Below are 25,323 nucleotides of genomic sequence, written 5' to 3'. Positions count from 1 at the left end.
AAGGCCAGGTCGGATGGGGCTGGGGGTAACCTGGTCTATCAGAAGTACCCCTGCCTAAGCATTAGGGTGGAACGGGATGACCTTTCAGGTGCCTTCCAAGCTGAACCATTCTATGGCATGAACTGAAGCTTTTGAATTTGGATAGAACTGCAAATGAGATTAACTGCTTCCCTACACATCGATGCCCTTTAAATTGTTTACCTCCAGGAATGTTTTGAGGGGTTTGACAACGAAAGACTCATCTCCTTTGCCTTATTTGAAGAAAACTAAAACTTCAAGCACAAACTCGGCATGATTTTAACTAAACAAAAGTCCTCACAGAGGCTCCAGTGCTAAAATTTCAGTACGAGAGAACCTTTTTCCCAACAGGAGGTATCGCAACAGTTATCATGAGCAACCAGAAAAAGGTGTCTGAAAGAAGTACCACAAAGATCGCCTTCATCAGATCCATCAGGACAATCTCTTCTCCCATTGCAGAGCTTCTCAGGCTGTAGGCAGATGGAGGTATCATTAGCACAAGGGTATTTTGGTGGTCCACACAAATAGCCCTCGCAATTATCCTCATCAGACTGATCCTCACAATCAATATCGCCATCACATAGCCACGCTTTGCTAATGCATCTCCCTTGGGGAAAAGAGACAATAAACACAGGAAATCAGACTGGAAGCAAACTTTAGGAGGGAAAACAAACAAACAAACAAAAAAAACCTTCAAAGCAATATACAGATTTTTTTTTGTTATTATTATTCTTTTCTCTTAATGCTTTTTTCTTCTTGGATGAGCAGAAAGAAACCAACTTGCACTTACACCCTGAAGCGTTGTCCACAGAACTTTTGACAGTCTGATTTTCCAGAAACACCAGTACTACTCATATGTGTGCTGAACAAAACTGCATACAGGCATAACACAACCTCCAAATCTGTTAAATACACCAAATGATGCTAAAATTTCCTAATTATTTTTAATTTCTGCTTTTCTTCATCTCTCTTCTTTTATCTTCTACTGCAACAGCCCTCCATGGGAGCAATGTTTCAATACATGACTTTTAATTAGCACGGGTTTGCAAAACAAAGAATCTTTCTAGGAAGTAGACACAACCCGTTCCCCAGTGATGTCAGATAAATTATCAGCTTTTAGACAAAATAATTACAGCAGATGAAATTTCTTAAATTTCTTCAGCTTTGTCAAACCAGCGTTCAGATCATGTCTCAAAAGAGGAAAAAGGAGTTTGTGATGACCATCAATGTTTAGAGATGCAAGAAAGCCTCTTGATTACAAAAAGGGTTTTAATCTTTAAAATCATGCAGGTATTAAATTAGAATCAACAAAAGCAGGGATTTTAATGAAAAGAGCCAAGATGGTAAATGCTGGCACTTACAGGTGTGTGCGTGCTCCTGTCCCAGCCTATTTTTCTACTTGCTACCTACAGCCAGCAGGGTTTAGCTGTAAATTTTGATAACATCAAGACTGAAGAGAAATGTCACATATTTTGTTTTACAATTAACAGTAAACAGATAGAACCATGGGTAATGAAGCTGATCTAGAAAATCTGGGGTTTTTTTTGTCCATGAATTAATTATGCTGAGGAAATCAACTGGAATGGGAGAGAAGATTCTGGGAATGTTTAGTTCCACTCACAGCAATTCCGGTGGATACCCAGGCACTGACTGGCAAAGCCTGAGACTCCTAAGTTCAAACCTGCTCAGCAGGAACTGGCACAACTTTCTGCCCACCCTTCCCAGCTCATGCAATATCAGATTTCAATTTTCTTAAAAGGACACATTTGTTGAAGATCAGCTTAATGCATTTGGTTTGACATTTTAGTCTTCTGTTGCAAAAAATGCTGATGTTCTCACAAAGTCAAGGGGATAAAAGTGAAACAAGAGCACTGCAAAAACCAGTTTGATTCTGCAGCACTCACAAGAAAATGTGAGATTGTTTTCACTTTTGGTGAAGAAAAGCAAGAAGTAGAACTTCAGGATCATGCTACACTGAATGTGGGGTTTAAACAACAGAACATCATTTTGCCAGTGCAAAATCGGCTTGAAAACAAACAGGGTGGCAATTAGAAAGACAAGCTTCCACAATTTTCTTTAGTGTCCAAAGTCCCAAATATCCCATACTGAAAAGACAGAACTGCACAGAAATGAGGAAACAAAATTGTACGCATGGTACAAAATTGTACGCATGGTATGCACGCAGTTTATCATTACATGCAATCACAAGTGTTTCAAAAAGTGTCCTTATTCTTTACTATCCGGAATGATCATTGATTTTATATATTACTATAACACAGCAGTAGAATGGAAGCTAATGGAAAATACCAACATCAACCAAACCAACCATAACCCAAAGTAAATTGAAGTTGCTTCCAGTAGTGCTCCTAATCTGTTATTTTAATCTTTTATGCATTCAAATGTTTACAGAGGAAATCAGTTTCCCTGCCTTTCTTGTACCTCAGTGAAGATATGTTTTATAATGAAAGATTCATCTTTCATTATGATAGATATGACATGTTCTTAAGTAGAATATACTTTCAAGGAATTAATCTTTGCCAAGATTCTAAAGAGATGGACTTAATGAAATATTATGGCTGTCTTGAAATCATTACTTAAAATTCACTGAAGTATTTTTCCTTTATTGCCCCTTAGTGAAACTCACACTTCTGGTTTCCAGGAACCTCTTTAGTAAAACTCCATCATAAATTAATTGCCTCAAGAGCTGTATCTGCTCTTTTCCATTGCTCTTTTGTGTAACACAGTGAAACAGAAAGCCTGAGCACCAACTGCGTGGGGAAAGCCTGATCCAAAAGCTTCTCCAATGTTTATTTCCTACAAATATCAACAGAACTAACCATTTATACACCCCTTCAGTCTTTGTCAGGATACTGAACCTAGGAGGTTTTTGACAGATCCCATCTTCAACCATAGGAAAACTATTTTGATGGAGCATTAATTGCACTGTTTGCTCTTACAGCTAATTCTTACTGCCTAAAGCTGTAATGTAACACCTTCCTAAACTATAGAATGGGCTCAGTCTCGATCCCATCAACATTACAGAATGTTCCAGTCTGACACATTTAACAAAATGCTGCAATGGTCAATGATCTCACTTGTCCTGTAGAAGACACGTGGGACTTAGAATGAATCACATTGTTTCAAAAATGCGGTCATTTCTCAATTTAAAGATCTTAGTAGAAAGCAGATGTTTGTAAGTGGCTCCTGGATGAGACAGGAGGGGGAAAAAAAAAAAAAAAAAAAACAAAACCAAAAACAAGTGAACAAACAAACAAACAAAACCCACAAACAAACAAACAAAAATCCAAAAATTACCCAAAAAACAACTACAAGAACAACAACAAAACACCAAAAAACAAAACAAAACCCCAAAACAAAACAAACAAAAAACAAAACAAAAAACCAAAATCAAACAAAAAACACCCCAGGTCTAAAGAAGAGACCTGTTATCACAGAAAACACTGCGGCCATGAACTAAGGATAAAACCACTTCCAATTTCCTCATCACGTTTCTGGAAAACCTTTCCTTCCCAGCCCTCCTCAGCACCAGCTTTTTTGGTCACAAATCCAATCTGGACTCTGACAATCCCCATCCAGACAGCCCCAGGGCTGCTGTTGTTATATTCTTCCAGCATCGCTGTGATCAGCACCCAGTGATTTGATTTTCTCTATGTACATTCCTTATTTTCCATTCCAAACCAATGCTACTTCTTACCTCAAAATATTTTTCCCCCCTAATATATTATTACATGTAAGGGAAAAAAAAGAAAAAAAAAAGTATAAAAAATAGTTTACAGTGATAGGATGCCATCAACTACTGCTTGAAAAAATAAAAAGAAGAGTAAGTACGGCAAATAAAAGTTACAGCTCAGATGTACTGCTTACTAAACTGAAGTATTCATGGCTCTTTTGCATTTGTCTTCACAGAAGTACTTTATTACGATCATTAGAGTAATTAGGTGACATTTTAAGTAGATTGCACAGATTCTACTTTTGGTGTAGCACTACTAACTGAAAAGCAGGGAGATGGAATAAAAACGATAAATTTATGTAGTACATAAAATTGAGCTGAAGTACATGCCTGTAATAATTTTTGGAGAACAGAATCAGAATTTAAAATAGAAAGTTGAATCTTTGTACAATTTAAATTAGTCTAGTCTAATTTAAAAGAAGACTAATCTAATTTAATACCAGAAAAAAATTGGCTAGCAGCAGCCCAAGGGTAGTCAATCTCAATCAGGTAATGACTGCTTTCCACATCCTACTGCTGTGCAACCTCTGGTATATTTTTCATCACACATCACCACAAACAAACATGGGATGGTTTTGAAAAAAAAAATCAGAAGAGCAGTTCTGAAATCTGGAAGCTCAAGCACCCTGCAGTACTTCGGCTGACTGGATACAGCAGCTCAAGGACTGCCCAGGTTGGACAGTTGGACAGTGAGACCAGCAAAAATAATAAAAGTGTAAAAACATAAAACAGAAATGGAAGATATGCAAGGGGAGGAAAAAAAAGTGCTTATTTATTCAACAAATAATGCTTTTAGGGAGCCATATGGCAGAAGTCATTCAATATCCAAAGGAGTCAGATGAGTTGTTAGGAATAAAACGTTCAACTACTAGAGGCAGATGACACAAGGCCATCTATCTAAGTTTTAGAATACACTCTGCCACAGATTCTTAACTGAATATTGGAAAAGGAGCTGGCTACGATGAGTTCTTGAGATCACCATCCCTTTAAGCAGAAAAATCCCTTTTGGCTGAATGCTGACAAATTCTGGCTTTAAACCTTGGCACTCGTGCCTGTGGCATTGTGAGACATTAACCAAAGCTACAAAAGCCACACTAAGGAAAGACCCTGCAGCTACTATTTACGGACATAAAATGAAAAGAAATAAGCAGAAAAATGGGCAGTACCATCCCACTATTGCTCTTCTCACCAGCTGCCATCTCCCTCCCCAAGCAGTGGCTGTTTGAGCTCCCTCCACAGACGTGTTCCTGCACAGACCCACCACATTCTGTATCAGATGTCACCCCCAGCAATCTCTGAGGGGACAATTAGCTGGTACCTCCTCGTTGGAACCACTGCCATAAATGTGCAAGCCAGACATCGTTATTTCTTCAGAATCACGCACAGAGAAAATTACATTTCTCCTGAAACATTCCAGTAACTCTTTCTCGTAAAGCCATTATTACTCCTTTGGCCAAACCACGTGGAGCAAACGGAAAAGCCGCTAAACAAAAATGTGCCTTTGCTGTTTTCTGCTGCAGTGCATCACTACAGGCCTCCTCCACAGAGCAGACTTGCTCCTTCCAGGAGGAAGGAATATTGCAAAAGACAAAATGATGACTGTCATAACTGGTTGCTCCAGTGATATTTCCACAAAACAAACAAGCACAATTGCATTTTCCTTCAAATTAAAGCCATATACCCTTGATTTTAGCAAATTTTGGATGAAAATGTTTGGTTTTGCTCTACTATGTGGCAGGCAGAGAATTCGTCGTTCGCCCTGTAAACTGAGACAGTGCCCCCCTTTAACATGGCTACAAACAGAAGGAAGTACATAATGAGGGAATGCAGCTTGTGGGGCTTTGAAATGGGGTTCTAGTTCTCTGTTGAAAAGACAACTCAACAACTCATTCAGACAATGATGCTGAATTTAAATCCTGTTATTATGGCAGCTGTATTTAGAAAATCTCAGCTTAACACAATCATTCAGGACAAGTGCAAAACCAAACCCTAGCCTAAAGACGCAAACTCTTCTGAAAGGAATAAAGCACAATAACTAAAGTCTGCACTTCATCTTGTATTCCGCACTGCCTCTAATCTATCTCTCTGCTTTCTCTTGACCACAGTAAAAATATCTTGTCTCATTAGCTTTCCAAAAGCAGTTGATGAAAATAAACCTCATCTATTGAGATTTATTCACCTTTCTTGCCTCTGATAATTCTGCTTCGGCCATTTGGACTGGTGTTAGCTTTTCCTCATTTAGGCACTAGGAAATACACTTGCTCCTGATTGATAATTTCCTGTGTCAGGGTTTCTATCAATCAGTTTCAGGAAAAAGACCACTGCTGGACGTGAATAATCCATTTTTACTTATAGAAAGACTTTCATTCAACACCTACTTATTCTACACAACTTTAGGGAAATAGTAAGAACACGGGGGAAATTTTTTTTTTAGACACAATTTTTTATTCCATATTTCTTTTTCAAGACAACATGATTTTTATAACTTTAAAATCCAAGGACAAGAAAGATACCTTTGGACAGAGGTCACACAACGCCTCTGACACATTTATTGTGCTTAGCTGTAACACAGGCATTAGAATGGCTTCTCCTTTCCTTCAACACTTGTATTTCCAGCAACAATATTCCTACTTCTTATAGTCTTCATTAAATATTGATGTGCAAGTTATATTTTAGCCTTAATATCACACAAAGCTTTGACAGAAATGAGAAACATATTAATACTGTTCTGGCATATATTAATTTCTTCCTTAACTGGATTTTCCCTTAAAAAAAAGGTTCCACCTAAATGTTATTTTTTATGTCATTGCATATCCTCATGCGATGATTGCCACATTCTTTTCACACCTTTTAGTGAATTATACTCAGAGAAGAAAAAAATATTTTAAACACAATCAAAGAATTTATTTTTCTTCCAATACTGCACTTAGAATTTCCAGCACTATAGTTATAATTCTTCAAAGTATTCAAGGTACTTTAGTCCATTTTATTCAACTTACTTTTAGGCCCAAAAAGGCAAAATAGAAGAAAATACTTGAACTCTGGAGTACTATTAATGTTTTATTTAAGTATTTGATGTGAAGTATTGTCATAGAGAGGGGTTTCAGCTTTAAGTCATCTCAAAACTCAGTATTTCATATTGTAAATCAAACATGTAAATCAATCAATATTACATATTTTCAGGAATCAGTATTATATTCAGGTAGGAATACAATGAGTAACCTCACCTTATTGGTATTAAGCATTAAAAGCATTAGTTAAAGAGTAGACGTGTGACCAAAAAACACAAACTCATGCACATGCACACACAAGTGAGAGGAGATTTCATCTGCAAGCACCTACCTGTGCTCTTGCAGGAGAACTTTGTTTTCTCATCACACACTCGCAGAGTTCCATTGCAGCCTTTCTCATCACTGCCATCTTCACAGTCCTTCTCTCCATCACAGCGCCACAGCTCGGGAACACAGTTCCCGTCAGGACTGCACTGAAATTCCCTCCCGCTGCACCTTCCAGGAGAGGGAGCTTCTTAGAAAAATAAGAATTACATTGAAGAATTTGCTCGTGTGAGTTATTTTTTTTTTTCCATTCCAAGTCGACACCGACTTAGAATCCTCTTCCTAACCCAAGGCGAAATCCGAGCGCCCAAGTATAACACTCACGATGCCCTATTCCATCACTCCAACACAAGCCTCAGACAAACTCTTCTTCATCCTCCTCACTTCCTTCACTCCCTCTCTACCACATGCTCAATACTGATTTTTATTTCATTTTTTCACATCTGTCAGACAGGAAGGAGTTTGGAGCTGTAAGGAGAACCAAGGCTGATGAAGTTTCCCTGGTGCTTCATAAACCCCGTGCTTAATCCTCAAGCTGCTTTCCCTCATCCCTCCTCTTTCCCTTTTTTTACCCAATAAGGTCCATCCCCTCATGCCCAAAACCCTGTGCTCTAGTAAGGCCCCCAGACGTGCCGGGTTTGTGCTGTTACACCGCTGCCAGAGCAGCTGGAGCTGCTCCAAACTCCACGGCAAAGGAGCTTCATTCAGTGCAGCCCTGGCATCAGTGCTGACTGCTTCAAATAACCGTTACTGGGAGATTTTAATTATTCATCACGTACATAATTCTCTAAGCATTTTCTAGCTTATGGCCTTTTCAATTTTATTCTTGCTTTTCTTTTCCCAAACTATTACAACTACATTTCTATTATTTAATAACATACTAATGACAATAACATTAACTTTAAAGTAATGGCATAGTTATACTTTCCTGCTTATTTGAAACCATTTGTATAGCACTGTTTGTAAATACATTATACTTTATTTAACATTGCTTTGTTGGTTTTTTTTCTTACATAATCTGTATTCTTGAGTTCTATCATAAAAGATTAGATCAAGGCTTTAAGTTTCAAAATGGAAATGAACAGGGGTCAAAGAGGATTGTTCTGTTCCAGAATAATCATTTTGATAGAGATAGATAAAAATTACTTTTGTGAATATATAAAGATTAAGGACTTCACTCATGCTGGCATTCTGATACTTCATGTATTTGTATGAGTTATCCAACTAGATTTAGGATGTAAAGTTATGAAAAGGGACCAGCAACGTTGTGTACAATTACTTTGTTGTAGAAAAAACATTAGGATAAAAAATATGGAAGATATTCCCTCATTCTGATCTGATGATTCTTTATCCTTTGCCATAAGCATCCTTCCTTTCTCTCCCCCAAAATACAAATAAATACAATGTATGGCATTTAAATAGGGTGGTAGTTTGTTAAAATGCTTTTGTGTAAAAAATCCCACAAACTCGAAGATTTGCATCAGACAAAAATGAGACTATTACTGCACAAAAATCCAGAAAATATCAATAATAACTTAAGGAATGCTTCTTACTGTCTCTTCACCTAGGCAGCACGCATCTCTGCAATAAGACAAACACCACATAATTCACTGAAGTAAAACTATAAAACTTATCTCACTGTAATACCCATTCTGTTTTCAAACACATTCCTCATGATACGCTTCTGTGTTATCACATGTCACTTGACATATTTCCCATTCCAGCCTTTACCAAGGTTAAAAGCATCTTCTCTTTTTTCCCATTGGCTGAAGGTCAGATATTTATAACAAATAAACACAAGCTCTGTGTTTATAAGTAGTAAAAACATGGAGGAAAAAAAAAAAGAAAAAAAACAAAAAGAAGAAAAATCTAACCTTCCCTGCTGCAGTTTGTTTTGGTCTCATCACTGAAATCCCCACAGTCATTGTCACCATCACACGCCCAGTGTCCTGGGATGCATCTGCCATTCCGACACCGGAACTGATCAGCAGAGCACGAGTGAATGCAGCCCAGCTCGTCACTGCCGTCGCCGCAGTCGTCGTCTGCAAATTTTAATATTTTAAAATGCTTTAAAATGGAAAATATCTGAATGAAATATGTGAGGAGGGCAAATCATTTTGAAAAAGGCAAGAGAGAGAAAAAAATAATCTAGTAAATAAAGTAGTATGTTTTCTGCCCACAGGCATCAAATTATTTCTAATGCACATAATGCCTTAAATCTTATTTACCAGCAGCGCTCAGCTCTGTAATTTTGGATAGTCTAACCTCTTATTCAGTTATTCAATCAACAAGCATGAGAAGCCCATAGATTTTCTTAATTTCTTTAGCTGTGTGTAACTACACAGGATTTCAAACTCTGACCGTTTACTTTACTCTCAGTGAAAACCTAAGATAGTCAATCACAGACACAAACAGCTTCATTTGAAGCAAAATGAAAACCTGATGAATTTCTTTTCAATAGTATTAAACTTTGTTTCCCTGTGTTTACAAAAGTGCAAAGTGGAGAAAGCACATAAATAATCGTGGACTGCAGTTTTCTCATTACTCTAATGTTGCAGTCATTACAACAGTCTTAAGGCAATTCCTGTAATTTGATCGTGGTCATCAAGGGAGGAAGGAGATAAATATGTTAGGTACACTCTAAAGGGTTTCCATGCACAGAAATTCATCAGCCCACTGTGATAATTTCGGGAATTTGTCCATTTCCAGCTAAAAATTCCTGTCAGACAAAAAAAATTATAGGAACACCAAATGTTCTGGACCAACCCAATGTTATTAGGACCGGAGCAACATCACTCCCACACCACAAGCTCTGAGATTAATTTTAACATTCAAATATGTACTCTTTCAGCCAACAGAACCATTGTAAAGTCTTGCTGGCCTTCACTCTTCAGGGATGCTATTTATTTACCTGAATTTGTCTACAAAAAAAAAAAAAATCAGATGAATCAGATATATCGGCCACAGAAAATACTTTCATAAGCAATAGCTTTGCTTTCCTTCTTCTTCTCTTTTAAGTAATGAATCATCATAATGAACCATCATACTTCATTCCACATAATATCCGATTTGTACCTATTACAATATTCCTTATCTGAACCTTCAGTGCTGCTGATTTCTAGGTCAGGTCAGTAATTTAAAAACGCTTTATTTATTCTCTGACCACTTATGAGCCAAACCGACAATATGAGCCTCAGAAAAAAGAACATCAAAGCAATATTTATGGGATATCTATCCCTCATATTCATTTCAGATATAGAGGACTCGATACTTGCCTGAATCACAGAGCCATTTGCTGCTAATGCATCTCCCATTTCTGCAGATAAACTGAGTTAGTGGCTCACATGTTGGGAATTCTGTGAAAGCATTCAAAAAGAAATGAAATCTATTTAACACAACACGCTCTTCAGTAATATTCTGCCCCCCTCCTGTAAGCATAAATAACACAAGTGTGTTGTAGCAAACATTTGCATCTTCCAGGTATTTAATCTGGAGAGGAGAAAAGGGTGAGACACCAAAAAGAAAAGATAAAATAGCTTTAAACTCTTAATGCTGTCCAAACCCTACTTTTCATCAAGATGGGCCATGAAATTCATTACTCTGTGACAAATGGCCTGGCTCTGTATTCCCATCAGCCCAAGGCTGGTTTTCCCATTAGCCATGCCAATATTGAAGGCACCATAGCTTGATGACTGATACAAACTCGCTTTTCCATGTGCTTATTTACAAAAGGGTTCTCCAATTGCAGCAGCACTGCCAGGAAGAAACAGGAAATGGAGCACTATAAAATGGGAAGGTTAAGTACCAAGCTAAAGAACAGCCAAGAAATAAAGTTACTTTACACTGGCATAATAAAATCCAAAATTAAAATGTCAGCCTTCACAAGCATTCCGGTAAAGCAGTAGAAATCCGAGACAATATCATTCACAAAAAATCATCTGTATTGAACACAGATATTTGTTTCTATAATTATCGAATGTATTTCTACATAGAGTAATGTAAAAATAACTTTTTCACACTTATTTTCTTCTATGATATAGGTAGATGTGTGCATTTATTATTAACTTGCTAAGCGCTCTGGAAAATACTGAAGGGTTTTTCTAAATTTTTAAAACGTGCCGCATAAATATAAAACTTAGGATGAGAACTGAAATCACTTTGTTTTTACTGAACCTCACAAAGTTTTGGCTTAAAAAGAGTCACACTGATGAGGCACTAAACCAAACCAGCTGCATCTAATGGTAGATTAAAAAAATACAAATATTTATTTAAAAACTAAATAGAGAACACCGAGAACTTCATTGAACAGAGGTGATCATCCTGCTTTGAAGTAGAAAAAGGTAGGAAGAAAAGCTACCATTGATGACAACACTTTGTTGTTCTAGAAAGTTCTAATTCCAGTTACTTCTAGAAAGTTTTTGCTTCTTTTTTTTTGTTTGTTTTAGGCTTTGTTTGTTGGTTTAGGGGTTTTGGTGTTTTGGGGTTTTGTGTGTTTCTTTTTGATTAATGAAAACATTACAGTGACCAAAAAATCTGTTCTGAGGAAAAAAAAAAAAAAAAAAGGAATGTGCAATGCACAGTAGTGCTTAGCCACAATATATCCCCCATGTGCTTCAAGCGAAGCTGAAACCAAATTTTAATTTCACATTGAAATAATTTTATCCACAATTCCATAATTTTCCTCTATTCCATACATGAATGCCTCCATGACTCAATTTTCTTTATGTTCACCTGTACAAAGGTACAGAAAGTGATTAAAACAAATTATGATTACCCTCACCCCCACCACCAGCAGCCAGCTGACGATTCCCAGCCCACCACAGCCTTTCCAATAATGGTTTGTAGCATCTCCAGAGCTTTCACCACTAGCCACAGCTCCTGCTCACATCCTGGAGGACACACAGCACTTCCCCTCATTGTCCCTATGGCCCTTCCCGACTTGAGAGGAAAGAGAAGCACATCCTGCAGCTGATCCACACCCAGCTCTGTCCTAACCGCCCTGGAGACACAGACGTGACACACTGAGTCTCCCCGCAGGGTAGACACCAATCTCATTTCTCTCTTACGTCCTCATGGATAGAACTTCAAACGGCTCCATAGAAGGAAATCTCTCCCACTAAACAGAACACACAAGTAAATACCATTAGGGTGCCCATCAGTGATCAAATCATAGGGCAGGTTGAAAATGAAATCTCAGACATATTTGAACAGCCACAATGTTTGAGGAAAACAAAACAAGATGCTAAAACATGAAACACATCAAGTTTGGCTACACAGGCCAGTGATATAAATCCTGATTAAAAGATCTGAAGAAATATTCCAGGTCAGCTGAGAGGATGCTGAACAAAGCTCACAGGAAGGATTTCCAAAGGTGCCAGTAACCTCTGTGTGCTGCTGATGTGCCTGAGAGCACGAGGCAGAGAAGCTGCTCTAGCACTGAGAGTCTATGCTGTGCCACTGAACAGAGAGTCAGAACTTTAGAGACTGCAAAATACAGACCCTCTGGTCCCTCACCCTACCTCTGCACACAAATGAACTTACTTGATTTGAAGCAAGGCAATTAGAAGTCTGACTTAATAATGTTATTTTTGATTCGTGCAAAGACTTCATTTTTTGCCCTATCCCTGCAAGTGCTCAATGCCAGTTTGGATGGAGCTCTGGTCTGGTGGGAGGTGTCCCTGCCCACGGCAGGGGCTTGGAACAAAACGGTCTCTAAGGTTCTTCCCAAACCACCCTGCGACTCTACACTGCAATACATCATATTCCGTGATCCTGCATCTGCAGACAGCTCACTGACCCTTGTGCTCTCAGACTCACAGCAGTTACCAGTGCCCTGCAAAACAAACCACTATTAAAATCCTTAATTGTTTGGAAGCAGCTGATTAGAGAGAGCACACCCCTCTCTGCAGTATCTCAGCAAAGCAGCAGTCAGCACAGCTGCTGATACTCTCTCATGATAGAACCAAGATATTATTTTTTTTTCTGAAAAATACAAGATCAAATATATTTCTGTTGAGGCTTGAAACAGGCTGATTTTATTGACATCTAAAATATGCTGAGGGGGCCCATGTGGAGAGGTATGTGGCAGAGATAAAGAATAATTTTGAGGGTGAGAGCATTTGATAATGGGCTGCAAATTAAAAAAGTCTTGATTGATCTGTGTATTTGGTATTGTAGTTCAAAACTCATTAAATAGAAAATGCTGCATTTGCTTTGGTTTTATTTATCAACCAAACAAATTCTATTTGCCATTTCAGAAATAGTATTATCATTTTGGTTGACATGAAAAGAGATCCCTATATATTTTATACATTACAGAAGAATTTTACTTCCTCCCCCCTCTCAAAAAAAAAAAAAAAAAAAAAAAAAAAAAATCCACTTACCACAGGATGTCATTTCATCAGTTCCATCTCCACAGTCATCCTCCCTGTCACACAGCCATGACGTTGGAATACACCGTCCATTCCCACAAGAAAACTGATTAACCTGACAAGTTCTTGCTGTCAAGACAAAACACTCCAAAAATACCAGGGAAATGGACTGGATCCCTTAGGTCTCTTGGTGAGTGTCTGATTTTAGAAGCTGCAGGGCTGGAGGGCACCTCCTGTCCTTCTGCACTTTCCCCTGCTCTGAGTAAACATCATTCACCTCCTCCGATTTCAGGGAAAACTGAGGGCTGTGTTCTACCTCTGCTGTGTGGAATTCTTAGTGGCTTCTTCCTCATAAAAGAATGTGAAATTCTAGATATAGCTGGGCAAAACTAGGTGGGAACAAGAGACTTAATACTCACTAATGCTTGAAGTAAAAAAGTATCAGGTTGCAAAAATGCCCACCGGTTGGAATATTAACAACCTGTACTCCACACCATGAGCAACGATCTTGTGGATTTCATATTTACACAGGAAAATGGGAATTAGCCTGTGCGTGATGCGCCTGGCCTCATTGTTCCTAGAATCCTTGCCCTTGCAAACACTTAACTGCAATCATCCATTAAAGGAATCAATGCACCTATTTCTCCTGAAGAAATAAGGATCACTAAAAGAATTTGTGCTGTGCAGCTACAGAAATTACTTTGAAAGCTGATGAATAGTAACATGTCACTAAAAAAACTAACATGGAAAACTGTCATTACGTATAATTCTGTTTATTTAAAATTTGAACCCGTAACAGTGACAGTGGCACAGATTTTGATTCCAAATTTAAGCTTTTGGAATTCACCTATTCTAGACTTTAAAAAAAGGCTGGTATGTCAAAACTGCCAGTGACTGAAAGAATATTGCTTCATTTATTGTTTTCAACTGCCATTTTCCTTTTTCTTCAGAGAAGCAGCCCAGAACACAAAAGAAGAATATAAGTTTAAAATATTTCAAAGAAGTCATTTTTTTAAACATTAACTATGTTTGCCACTGCAGGAATAAATGGAAAAACAAGAATATAAAATTCGATCCATTGCCAACTGACGCAGGGTTATAAAATGATGGTCTTCAAATTAGACTCTCACCCTACAAGCAAACAGTCGGACATCAAAGAATATCAAGTAAGACAACAGGGAATATCTTAATATACAACGTGTGTTGTCTTGCACTGCACTTCAGTTCAAAACACTCATCAGCTTATTGATGGCTGGCATGTTGCATATTTGAGATTTAATGCTTGTTTAGAGTACTCTGACAACAAGCACTAAACATCACTTCCACACAAGCAAATTGGGAATTCCATGATTTACTACACTGGAATCAGTAAACAATCCTCATCTTGCTATTTGCTCAAAAATCCACTCTCCAGTTAATAACTCAGAAATGAAAAGAATTTCAAGGCACCAAGTGGAAACTGAATAACTAATTATGCATAAACTAAATCAGCATAAAATAAAATTTACTGGTGACATGGCACCCCATCACAGCACGTTAATAAACAAAGTTCTAGCTGCCAAAAAAGATTTGTACCTCAGAGTTTGTACCTGAGCATTGCTTTGACAGTCGACCCATATGAGAGATTAAGAGCCGAACAACTTTTGAAAGCACAGCCAAGCACATGGATTAAGTGAAATATAATTTGCATTCCAGCCTTGGTGGCTTCAAAATCTGAATTCATTTAAAACGTCAATAATCAGATTACAAATAACACCCTGGTTCAGTTCAGGTCAGCTCAAATCAGTCTTGAACTGCTCATGGAACTGACGTTAGAGAACCTGTTTGCACAACCAAGTAAAATTTTTACCTGCACATGTTTTATTGGATTCGTCTTCGTTATTACCACAATCATTAGCTCCATCACAAAGCCACCTCTTGGGAATGCAGCGATTATTTTGGCACTTAAACTGATCATCAGGACAACTATGATTGACTGTGGAGAAAAAAAGAAGAGGTTTATTTCCTTAAGAAAATAATCTGAGAAAAAAGCTGTGAAATCTGTGAAAAGAACACATTAAATGCTGTTCCCCAGTGACACAGCTAGTGTGGTTATCCTGTATGTGTAACCACCACGACATAAAGATTGTTCAGCAAACCAGTCAATTACAAACATTGCAGTACTTCAAACATAAATTAAATAATATCTACTAAAGATACCATTATGGAGATCCTCTTAGGTGATAAAAGTTAGCAGCATTTTATAGTGTTGCTTCCTTAAAGAAACATGTTCTTGATCGGATTTAGGCAGCGTGATGAGGTTTGCAAACTAAATTGCATATTAAACAAAGGAAAACACCGAAGGGAACAGATGCAAGCTGCTAAGTGCAGACCCAAAATATGATCCCACGGTGAGCAGGGATTTGGGCAGGTCATAAAATGCTTCTAAAATGAGGCACATTACCGTCAATGGCCACATATAGATCTGTTGTTTACTCACCATGAAATTGTAGGTGTCAAAAAGTGAAATATGCAACACAGTGTAAAACTAACAAAAAAAAAAAAAAAAGCTGGTATTCAGGAGCGAACAAGGTATCTCTCAAACATGTTTTTGCTGGCTACCAATTCTCATGGAAAAGATGAAGCTGAATGCACAGAACTTATGTAAATACTACTGGCCTGCTCTTGCAGGTGTAGTAAGTGTTTGTGTTCTGTTTCTTTCGTGCTAATAACATCTGTTATTAGCAGACCTTGCCCATCTCGAGCTAGACAAGAACAATAAACTGCACATGGTTTCAAACGCTGGGTTAAAAATAATCTCCAGCTATTTTTCACCTACTCAGCCATCCACAGACTCTTTTCTAAAGTTTAACATACACCTGGAAACAAAGAGTATTTAAAATGAAAGGATGTCTTGCAGGCTTATCCTTGACATTTCAGTAGCTTTTATCTTTGACCTTTCTGCCTATTCTTGCAATTGAAGACGGCGCAGAGCGAGGGTGATATCAAGAGCACATGAACCCTGGTTTGTGTGCAGGGTGCAGAAGCACAGGAAGCAGAGATTAATTAATAATCTAAACAGAAATAATCTAATCTAATAGTCTAATCCCAAATCTCATACTTCCTAAATCTGCAATGTGACTGGACAACTAAACTGGAAGCATCCAAGCAACAAAATCACAAGTTGAAGACTTTTTGTTCTTTTTAAATCTGACTTTAATACTTGCCATAGATTCTGCTTTAAATGGTTGTTAAGCTTTTGCTCATATATATTTAGTAACGTGTATTCTGCTCATAATTGCAAATATTTCAAACTCATAAAGAACTACTGGAGTTTCTATGGCAACTGCTGAGAAGAGATCAATGCTGCCACACTGACCATGTAAACTATAGATCGCATTCAGGTTTAAGACTAAATTATGATTTTATTTATATTTGTATAAATCCTCAGAGAGTTACAAGCTTTGATCAATGAACTGGTCTTCCTTACACTAATTTAAAAGACAATCAAGTCAAATTTGCTGAAAGATCTTCCTTCTCACTGTCTCACTGTCTTTATTAGCTGAACTCCTTAATTTAAGTGCAAGAAATGTTGGTTTCAAAACAAAATGAGAGTGAGCACTACAATTCAGAACTAAGAAAATATTTAAAAAAATATTACTGAAATCAGCAATGGCTACTACACGGAGCTAAGGAAATACATAAATCCTGAAAAAATACCCCACAATGAAACAAAACAAATCCAAGCCTGGCAATTTAGCAGCCATGTGGCAAAAGATCTAGGCATTACAGAGGGTCACAAGATCAGTTGGTATCAGCAGAATCAGGCCCATGTGAAGCAGGCGAGATTTAGCCAAGGATTGTTTATTTACCCAATAAACAATCACCCTTCACAAACACATCCTCTCAGCCTAGCCAAAAGATATTTCAGCAGAAATACACACATCCAGTTTTGGATGTCCAACCCCGAGAATCACTTCAGAAAAGAGCAATGATACCTAAAAAAACCTGCCATAATCTACTAAGGGAAAAAAACCCCAACAAAACAAACCAAAAAACCAACCAAACAAAAAAAACCCCAACAAAACACAACAACAACAAACTAACAAGAACCCAGAAGTGTTTAGAGGTGTTTGGTCTCAAAGAGATAAGAAAGAGAGACTATGATAAGAGTTTTCAGACACATAGAACAATACCACAGAGCAGAAGATTGTTCATGTCTACAACAGATCGGAAGAAATATTGTATTTTCATTTCAGTAAAGGAGATTTGCTTTAGAGAAATGATATAAGGACAGAAATAGAAAGAACTGAGACAAACAGAGTAAGAAAGAGAATTCTCAGTGCTGCAACATTAATTTTAAAGCAGGCTACAAAAGTACCTTCCAGAAATGACAGGGACATAATTGTTATGTTTTCTATTATATTTCATTTCAACAGTGGAACTTCTCTACAGCTGAAAAATATACCTCTTGTAAACCTGTAACTTTAAAGACAATGTACATTTATTTAATACTGCAAGTGGTGTAGGGATTTGAGTTTTGGTTTTGTTGCTGGTTTGGTTTTCTTGGGGGGGTTGGGTGGGAAGTGGTTTGTTTACTTTGTTGGTTTGATCACTTGAGGGGGTTTTTTGGTGTTGCTTTGGTTTGGGTATTTTTTTTTTTTTTCCTTTTTTTCTTGAGGATTTTTGAGGTATTTTTAAGAAATGCATTATAAAATCTCACAAATTTTCATGGTTGGAAGGGACCTGCTAAAATCCCCTGGTATAATGCCCTGCTTGAGTAGGGCCAGATAAAGCAAGTTTCAAGCATCTCCACAGACAGGAACTTCACAACCTGTTTGGGCAATCTATTCCAGAATCTGACAGTAAAAAAGCTTTATCTTCCAGATGTTCATATCAAATTAATGCTTTTCAGTTTGTGCCCATTACCTCTTGTCCTGCTAGTGACACTACCAAGAAAAGCCTGGCTCCCTTTTTCCATTCCCTCCCATCACATGTTATACTATGACCTGTGCAAGAAATAGTGGAAAACAAAGCAAAACCCACCAATATTTAAAGGATCGGGAATGACTGTGCCAACCCCAAAGATGACTGCTCTTGCATGGTGCTATGCAATGAGCGCACCAGTGAGATTTGAAAGGGCTACAACTACTGCACACAGTAAAAGAAGGAAATGAAAGATTTGCTTGAACAGCTTAAGGATGATTGTTTTTGTTTAGCTGGCATGGTTTGGCTTCCAATCCTTGAAGTGTGTGGAGGCCCAGGGCTTATCCCCAAGGTAGCTGTGCCTCAGCTCTGGAGGGACTGAGGCAAATGGGGAAAGCAACATTTCTAGGTCATGGTGAGGAAAACCTCCCTCCCAAGGGGCTTTGCAGCCACATGCTAATATTTCTTAGGTTTTGTTGTTCTATTGGTTTGCTAAGTTTATGTCACCCTATTACTATATATGCACCCATGCCAGAATGTTCTTCTTTCCCTTGAACCCCATTGGGTTAAATTTGCTGCAGTGTTACACCCCTGTAACCCCACTAATGCCTTTAGTTTATGTTTACCCCTTTGCACCACTTTTTCCAATTCTTATTGGACCCTGACCTCAAGACCCGCCCTAGCTGTCCCATTTATAACCCCGTGCCCTCGGACCCCTTTCGGCTCTGGTCCCTGGAACGCACCCGAGGCTGTACCCACAACACAAGCACCAACAACAAACAGCCCTCGGATTTCCAAATGGGAAAATTTCCCACCTCCAGCTCTTTATTAGCAGAGTGTTCCAGGCCCCCAAGGTCGCTCTCAGTCATGCAGTTGCACGATGCAACAGAAGTGAAGCAGGGGCTGAGGTTTGAAGGGAAGTGCATACGTACAGCAGATGTCCGAGTGCTCGTCGCTGCCGTCCAGGCAGTCGTCGTCCCCGTCGCAGCGCCAGCGCTCCTGGATGCAGCGCTTGTTGCTGCACTGGAACTGCTCCGCCTTGCACAGCTGGGGCAGCGCTTCTCCCTCTTTAACTGGGGGAAACATCCAACAAGAACATCTCTTTATCTGCTCGATAAACCCAGAATACGTTATTGTTGCATTCTGCCCCTACATAAACGCATATCAATTCTTGCTCTCACTCTTCAGAACATTTTTACGTAGTCGGCACATCGGAGGTAATTCCAGCTGAAACATGTAGTGGCACACATATCTGAGTGTATGACTGAAGGAATGGACTTCTAATAAATGGAAAAAACTCTGAACAGAATGGCACTCAAACTGGTTTTTAAACTGCTGCTTAGATGACAGTGTAAAAATATCAGTTTAAAATATTGCAATACCTCATCAACAGCAAACAGGAAATATTCTGACAGGCATTGGCCAAATTCTGGTGCACATTTAGAGAGAGGAAATGATTACTAAAAAGCTGGTTCTTGTATCCAAGCAACAAATCAAACACCTGCATTATGCACTGGTACAGACTCAGCACAGAAGAAAGGATGAAATTCTGCAGGGGCAGAGTTAAGTAGCAAGCTACAAGCTTATTGATAAATCCAGGCACATGTACTTCTCAACATCGGGTTCAGAATGCTTCATGTGTAAATGCCACACATCAGTCCCAGACCCTCTGAGGAATCGCAGAATACCTCCAGGAATATTCCTTGGAAAGAGCCAGGCAGTGTTGGGAAAAAAAAAACGTATTCCAGTCTCAAAATCTTTAACCACCCTTCCTGATGCCTATATTCCATCCCACCAGTGAGGAATGCCCATTCCAGTTATTTCTGCTAAAAAGAAAAATAGTTTTTGTTTTGTTTTGTTTTGTTTTTGTTTGTTTGTTTTTTTTAACAAAAGTGGTGGCTCTGCCTGGTCATTGAAGGCTCCGTAATGTTCATCATGTTATGAAATAATCCCTATGATTTACTATTCTCTACTAATTTATTGCTGGAGTTTTATGTAAAAATGTTACAATTCACTTCAAGAAATATATCAAGGAGACATAGAAAAAATAGAGAAAATTTTTAGAAAGTTATAAACACCAAGTCTAAACATTAAAAAAACCCAAAACCCTGTGGCAAGTTATTACTTTAATTGAAAATCCCACCTTTTATTAGAATAACTTTTATCATTGTTTCAATGAAGATATATAAAGAAAAGATGAAAGGCAGCAATATTTGCACAGTCTGTGTCAGAACCTATCACATATAAATACATCGGCTTGATGTGTTTTATGAACAGTTTCATCATGAACATTTCAATGTCAGATTTCTGTTTAAGATACTTAGTAGAATAATCTGAAAACTGCTCATATAGATTTAATTTAATAATTATATGGATCCATTTCTGATATTTTTAACAGATGTCAGTGAACTATTTAAGTGCATTATCATAACAGATATGCTAAAATATCTTCCAATGCATTTTATCCTTAAATAATGTACATAATGTTCTGTTTTCTTTGGAAAATATTTTATATTCTGTAAACTGTAAACTAGAATATTTATTCAAGTAATATTTCTTTGTCTTATAGACCCTCTATGAGGCCACACTTTCTGGTTTTATTTTCATGTCTGACTTGATCCCTTAACAGCAGCATCAACTCAGATATTCTGTAAGAATCTTACTCATGCAGGTTGTACTGTTTTCCTCCAAAAGCTGATTATCAGCACAGGCACAAACTCTGCCTCCAGGAATGGCCAGACAAAGAGTGCTGCAGCCTCCATTATTAACACGACAGGCATTATCACCTGGGAAAAGAAATAAAAAACAACTTTGAAACTAACAGCCATGCTAGGACTAAACAATGAGGGTTTTAGTTGTTTCGGTTTTTTGGGTTTTTTCTTTTTTCTTTAGGAACATAAACAGATGAAGAATTTTTGCGAGTAATTTCCTCTCGTGTTAGGAGAACGTTATTTTCATTGTTTGGTTACTGTGGGTTATAATATTTAAACATAATTAGTTACAGTTGCAATACTCTAGAATAATAATAATAATTTAAAAAATCACAAAAAACTGCACCATCAGTTCACAGCATTTTATCTGCCTGTTTTATGAAGAGAACAAATACTGCAAAATATTTGGCACAGCTGCATGCACACAGTGTCTTCAAGGAATCAAACACCAGATAAAGGAATGCTCTGAAGTTAATTGGCATCTGTACACGTTAAAACAATGTGGCTACAAATGCAGATTAGGGGAAAAAAAAAAAAAAAAGAGAGAGAAAACAAAAGTATAAAGAGATTTATGGCAGATAGAATACAGGCAAATAATCCCCTACTCTTTTCTGAGCACATCTGCCATTGCGCTGCTGTTTTTTCCACGTTAGTGCTCCTTCCCCAGAGCTGTTCCCATGAAGACGCTGACAGCTGTCAGGTGCTTCAGTCATCCACCAAGGGCTGCTGCATCCTCACCACCTCATTCCTCAGGCAACCAGACTCAAAGTCACCCGGAGCCCACAAATGTCACTGTTTCTGTTTGTGTCACTTTGGTCACAACCTACTTGCTTGGATCTGCACTGCTGGGGACACCCATGAGCAAAGCTCTGCTGATTTCAGGCGTTGGTGAGAAGTGATTGTGATCAAGCAAGATAAAAAACTTCATGTCTGCTGAACCTTTAAATTAAAACTTTTTTTTTCTTCCTTTTCTAGTAAAAAGCAGCTAGTCCTTTTAAAGGTGTAGAAAACATTTATCAGCTTGATGGGGAAAAACAGGCTCCACACAATTCCTTCTCCTCAAAGCTCCTCACTCACTTTTCATAGAAAATATAATATTAAGTTCTCCTGGAGCTATGAACATGGATATTAAACTGTCCCATCAGAACCACTCCTGCAGGTCCAGGGAAATCTCTTTAAATTATTAAATAACATCAGATAATTAGCAAATTAACATCAGATAATTAGCAAATTAACATCAGATAATTAGCAAATCATTTAAACTTTTGAAAATTTTTTGAATTTAAGATGTACCTTAATATGTCTTACGATATTGAGCAGTGCTTCATAACCTTTTTCTATGCTTTTTCTGATCCACCATACACAAAATTTCTTAGAAGAAAATGTGTCAACAGCCCATTAAAGCCTTACTGAAATTTTAAATAAATTTGTGCAAAATGATTAATAGAGGATGATGTTAAAGGCCATCGTGGTACCTGTGCTTTCATTGGACAGGGTGCGAGTGAGATGACAAGAACACCACTGTATAACCAGGGAAAATGGGAATTCTCTGGGAAGTCTGAGGGCCTGATCACAATTTTAGAAAGAGCTTAGACTGGACACTTAATACACATTATTAGATCCTGACTTCAAGCCTGAGACTGTGACCCAAACCACTAAAAAAATCAACTGTTACATTTACGCTCACCAAAACTGAAATACCGTGAACAAGGCATCAAAAATATATGAAATGTATTTGAGTCTAAATTTTTGGAAATCTCAGGTAGAACAAAGCCTCAGAAAAAGTAGCCTTGAAAGTCTCTCCACCTTTGCAGGGCTGTCATTGTACAAATCAAAGGATGTCAGTAATGCAAAGGTTTAAACACTCCTCAGAAGCTGCCGAAATAAACAAACCAAAATACAATCTTCAAAAGTGACTCCAAAATTACATTGCACAAGTCAAAACATTTGCAGTGGTTTAATTAAAGAATGTACATGAGTTTGTCAGCTCACTGAAAGAGAATAAGCCTACAGAATAAAAGTATTTCAGACAAATATAGAAAACACATGATGATTCTGAAGCCCAATGAAAGCTGAAAACAACTAACATCAAAAATTAAATCACTAGATCAAAGTCAAATCTTGAAGATGAGAAGTTCCTACTTAACCTCCTAATTGGGATGACAAACTCCTGCACAGTGGGTTATGTGCTAAGTAAAGTGATAAAAGAGGGGATGGTGACAAGGAAAATAGAGGTACCAACAGTTAAAGCAAAAAGATTCAAGATAAAAAGGTTTAAAAAGTGCAGTGCTCAACCTGGAGGTGCAGTGAGACCTTCAGTCCCATCAGTCTTGCTGAAGAGACTCCCAGGCTGAAATGTCTCCCAAAACACAGCTCAAATAGGTTAAGCCTCTTTACTGAACAAGCTGTAGAACCTGTAAAGCTATCAAGTATTTGAGAAATTAAATTCCCTCGACTACAGTTCCTAACAGCTATTTTATATGGTTGTTCTTAAAACAGTCCCAAAATTTTAAAATACTTTCAAAGCGATTATATTTTTTCATATTTTGACAGCTTTTAAAACAGTTGTTGTCCTGTTGATTGCATGGGAATAAATCAGGCCAATTACATTTTAATTAGCTAAAAAAACAGTCCAGAACTAAGCCAACAATGCAATTGCATTTCAGTCACTGTTCTCAGGAAAAAGATGGCAACCATGCACATTTGTTTCATCTTCTCATTTCAGAGATGCACTGAAGTATTTATTGCATTTGGACCTTCTTATGAACCTAACTTCAAACACTGTTAAATTGTGTAAGCCCACTCTTAGCATCATGCTCCACACATGAAGAGCAGCAGCCCGGTGCTGAAGCTCTTCTTTGCAATCCGAGGAGTTGAAAAATCTGCTGATTTCAGAAGAGGCTACTTTAATTGCTGCAAATGGACTTTCATAAGCATTATTTTCATGGGAGCAGCAATCCAGCCTTTCATTGCAGTGCAAACACCGGCAGGCCTCGGCAGGGTCATATTCTGAGTGTAAACCCAACTCCTAGGATTCCTATGCTTCACCTCCCCACTCTTTATGATTCCTGATGCACAGAGGCCCAAATACTCAGCCCTAAGGAAGTGCGGTGAATTCTGAGTGCTGAAAGTGAGGAAAAAAACACAAAAAACATTCCTTCTCAAGGGGGCCACGCCTCATGAGAGAGAGAGACCATGAAAAACACCTCTTCTTGAGGAGATCCCAAAAGCTTCATGACCCTACCCAAAGCACAAAGCAAAGCAGCATTGGAACAGTATCCTGGTTATCCCCTGATATAAATGCCAGTCTGGATTGAACCATGCCCAAGTGAAATGGCAAAGTTTCTGCTCGTGTAGACAGTGACAACATCAAAGCAGTCACCTCAAAATATCAGAGCCAAAAGTTTCTGAGGTATGTGCGTGTAATCTTTAATATACAACTCGTCCATAAAGTGGCTTCCTGTGGTTTTCTCTGTACCAAAATTCAGCCTTGAGCTTGCTCTTTTACAAGGAAAACATGCACACACACACACAAATTGTTTAAAGGAAATTTTTATGCTCCTTTGGGAACAATGGCAAGATCAACCTCACAGAGCATGACAAAAAGGGAAGTTCCTAAAGGCTGTGGTTAGCTTACAAAATTCCAATTACAATTTCAAACAAAGAATATATTAACGAGCCAAATTCCCCCCTTAAGACTTTAGCTCATTCAGCAAAACTGTCTAAGAGGCAATACTTTCTCTCCCTGGTGTCAGCTTATTTGGAAGCTAACAGCAACTGCATTAAATGTCCCCTTTTTCAGAAAAATAAAGGAATTTTCTGAGTACCAAATAAAGCAGTAGCAGTATTGAAAGCAAACACTACAACTTCTCTTAGCAGACAGAGCATTCTGAAATTTGGCCACCTTGAGGGTAGGTGTGGGCCCAGAGTTTGCCTTAAAAACACCAACCAAATAAAACCCACACTAAATCCAAGAAAAAAAAGAAAGAGTCAGAAAGAGTCCCTGAAAAGCAGCTGTGATAAGAACCCCGTTGCAGCAACCCTGACTTAGCCCAGTGCTGCACAGGGCAGTTTGGTTTAGGTAAAGGAAATTTAGAGGCTACAGTATCAGAAAAGAGAAAACTTTAAACACTAAAAAATAACCTTTTAAACAGTGTTTTATCTATACTAATTTTCCTGATGCTCATTTCCATGTTTGGTGGCAGACCAAACAGACATTCTGTTGATTAGAA

The 25,323-nt window shown here is 38.0% G+C and overlaps 1 protein-coding gene across 1 annotated transcript in view; it reads right to left on the bottom strand.

The window, feature by feature from the left end:
• LRP1B (LDL receptor related protein 1B) overlaps window positions 1-25,323 on the bottom strand; it is a 498,089-nt gene that overhangs the window by 190,382 nt on the left and 282,384 nt on the right. Inside the window, exons 15-22 of the mRNA XM_058421333.1 lie at window positions 21,044-21,166; window positions 19,313-19,453; window positions 15,325-15,450; window positions 13,488-13,604; window positions 10,380-10,460; window positions 8,979-9,146; window positions 7,112-7,291; window positions 425-625 (exon numbers count right to left, since the gene is read on the bottom strand). Coding sequence (XP_058277316.1) covers window positions 425-625; window positions 7,112-7,291; window positions 8,979-9,146; window positions 10,380-10,460; window positions 13,488-13,604; window positions 15,325-15,450; window positions 19,313-19,453; window positions 21,044-21,166 — 1,137 coding nt within the window. The remainder of the gene's footprint in view (window positions 1-424; window positions 626-7,111; window positions 7,292-8,978; window positions 9,147-10,379; window positions 10,461-13,487; window positions 13,605-15,324; window positions 15,451-19,312; window positions 19,454-21,043; window positions 21,167-25,323) is intronic.

The sequence above is a fragment of the Hirundo rustica genome, chromosome 7 (assembly GCF_015227805.2).
Source record: "Hirundo rustica isolate bHirRus1 chromosome 7, bHirRus1.pri.v3, whole genome shotgun sequence".
Taxonomy (NCBI): Eukaryota; Metazoa; Chordata; class Aves; order Passeriformes; family Hirundinidae; genus Hirundo; species Hirundo rustica.
The sequence above is the reverse complement of the archived record's forward strand: the minus strand, read 5'-3'. Positions and strand labels throughout refer to the sequence as shown.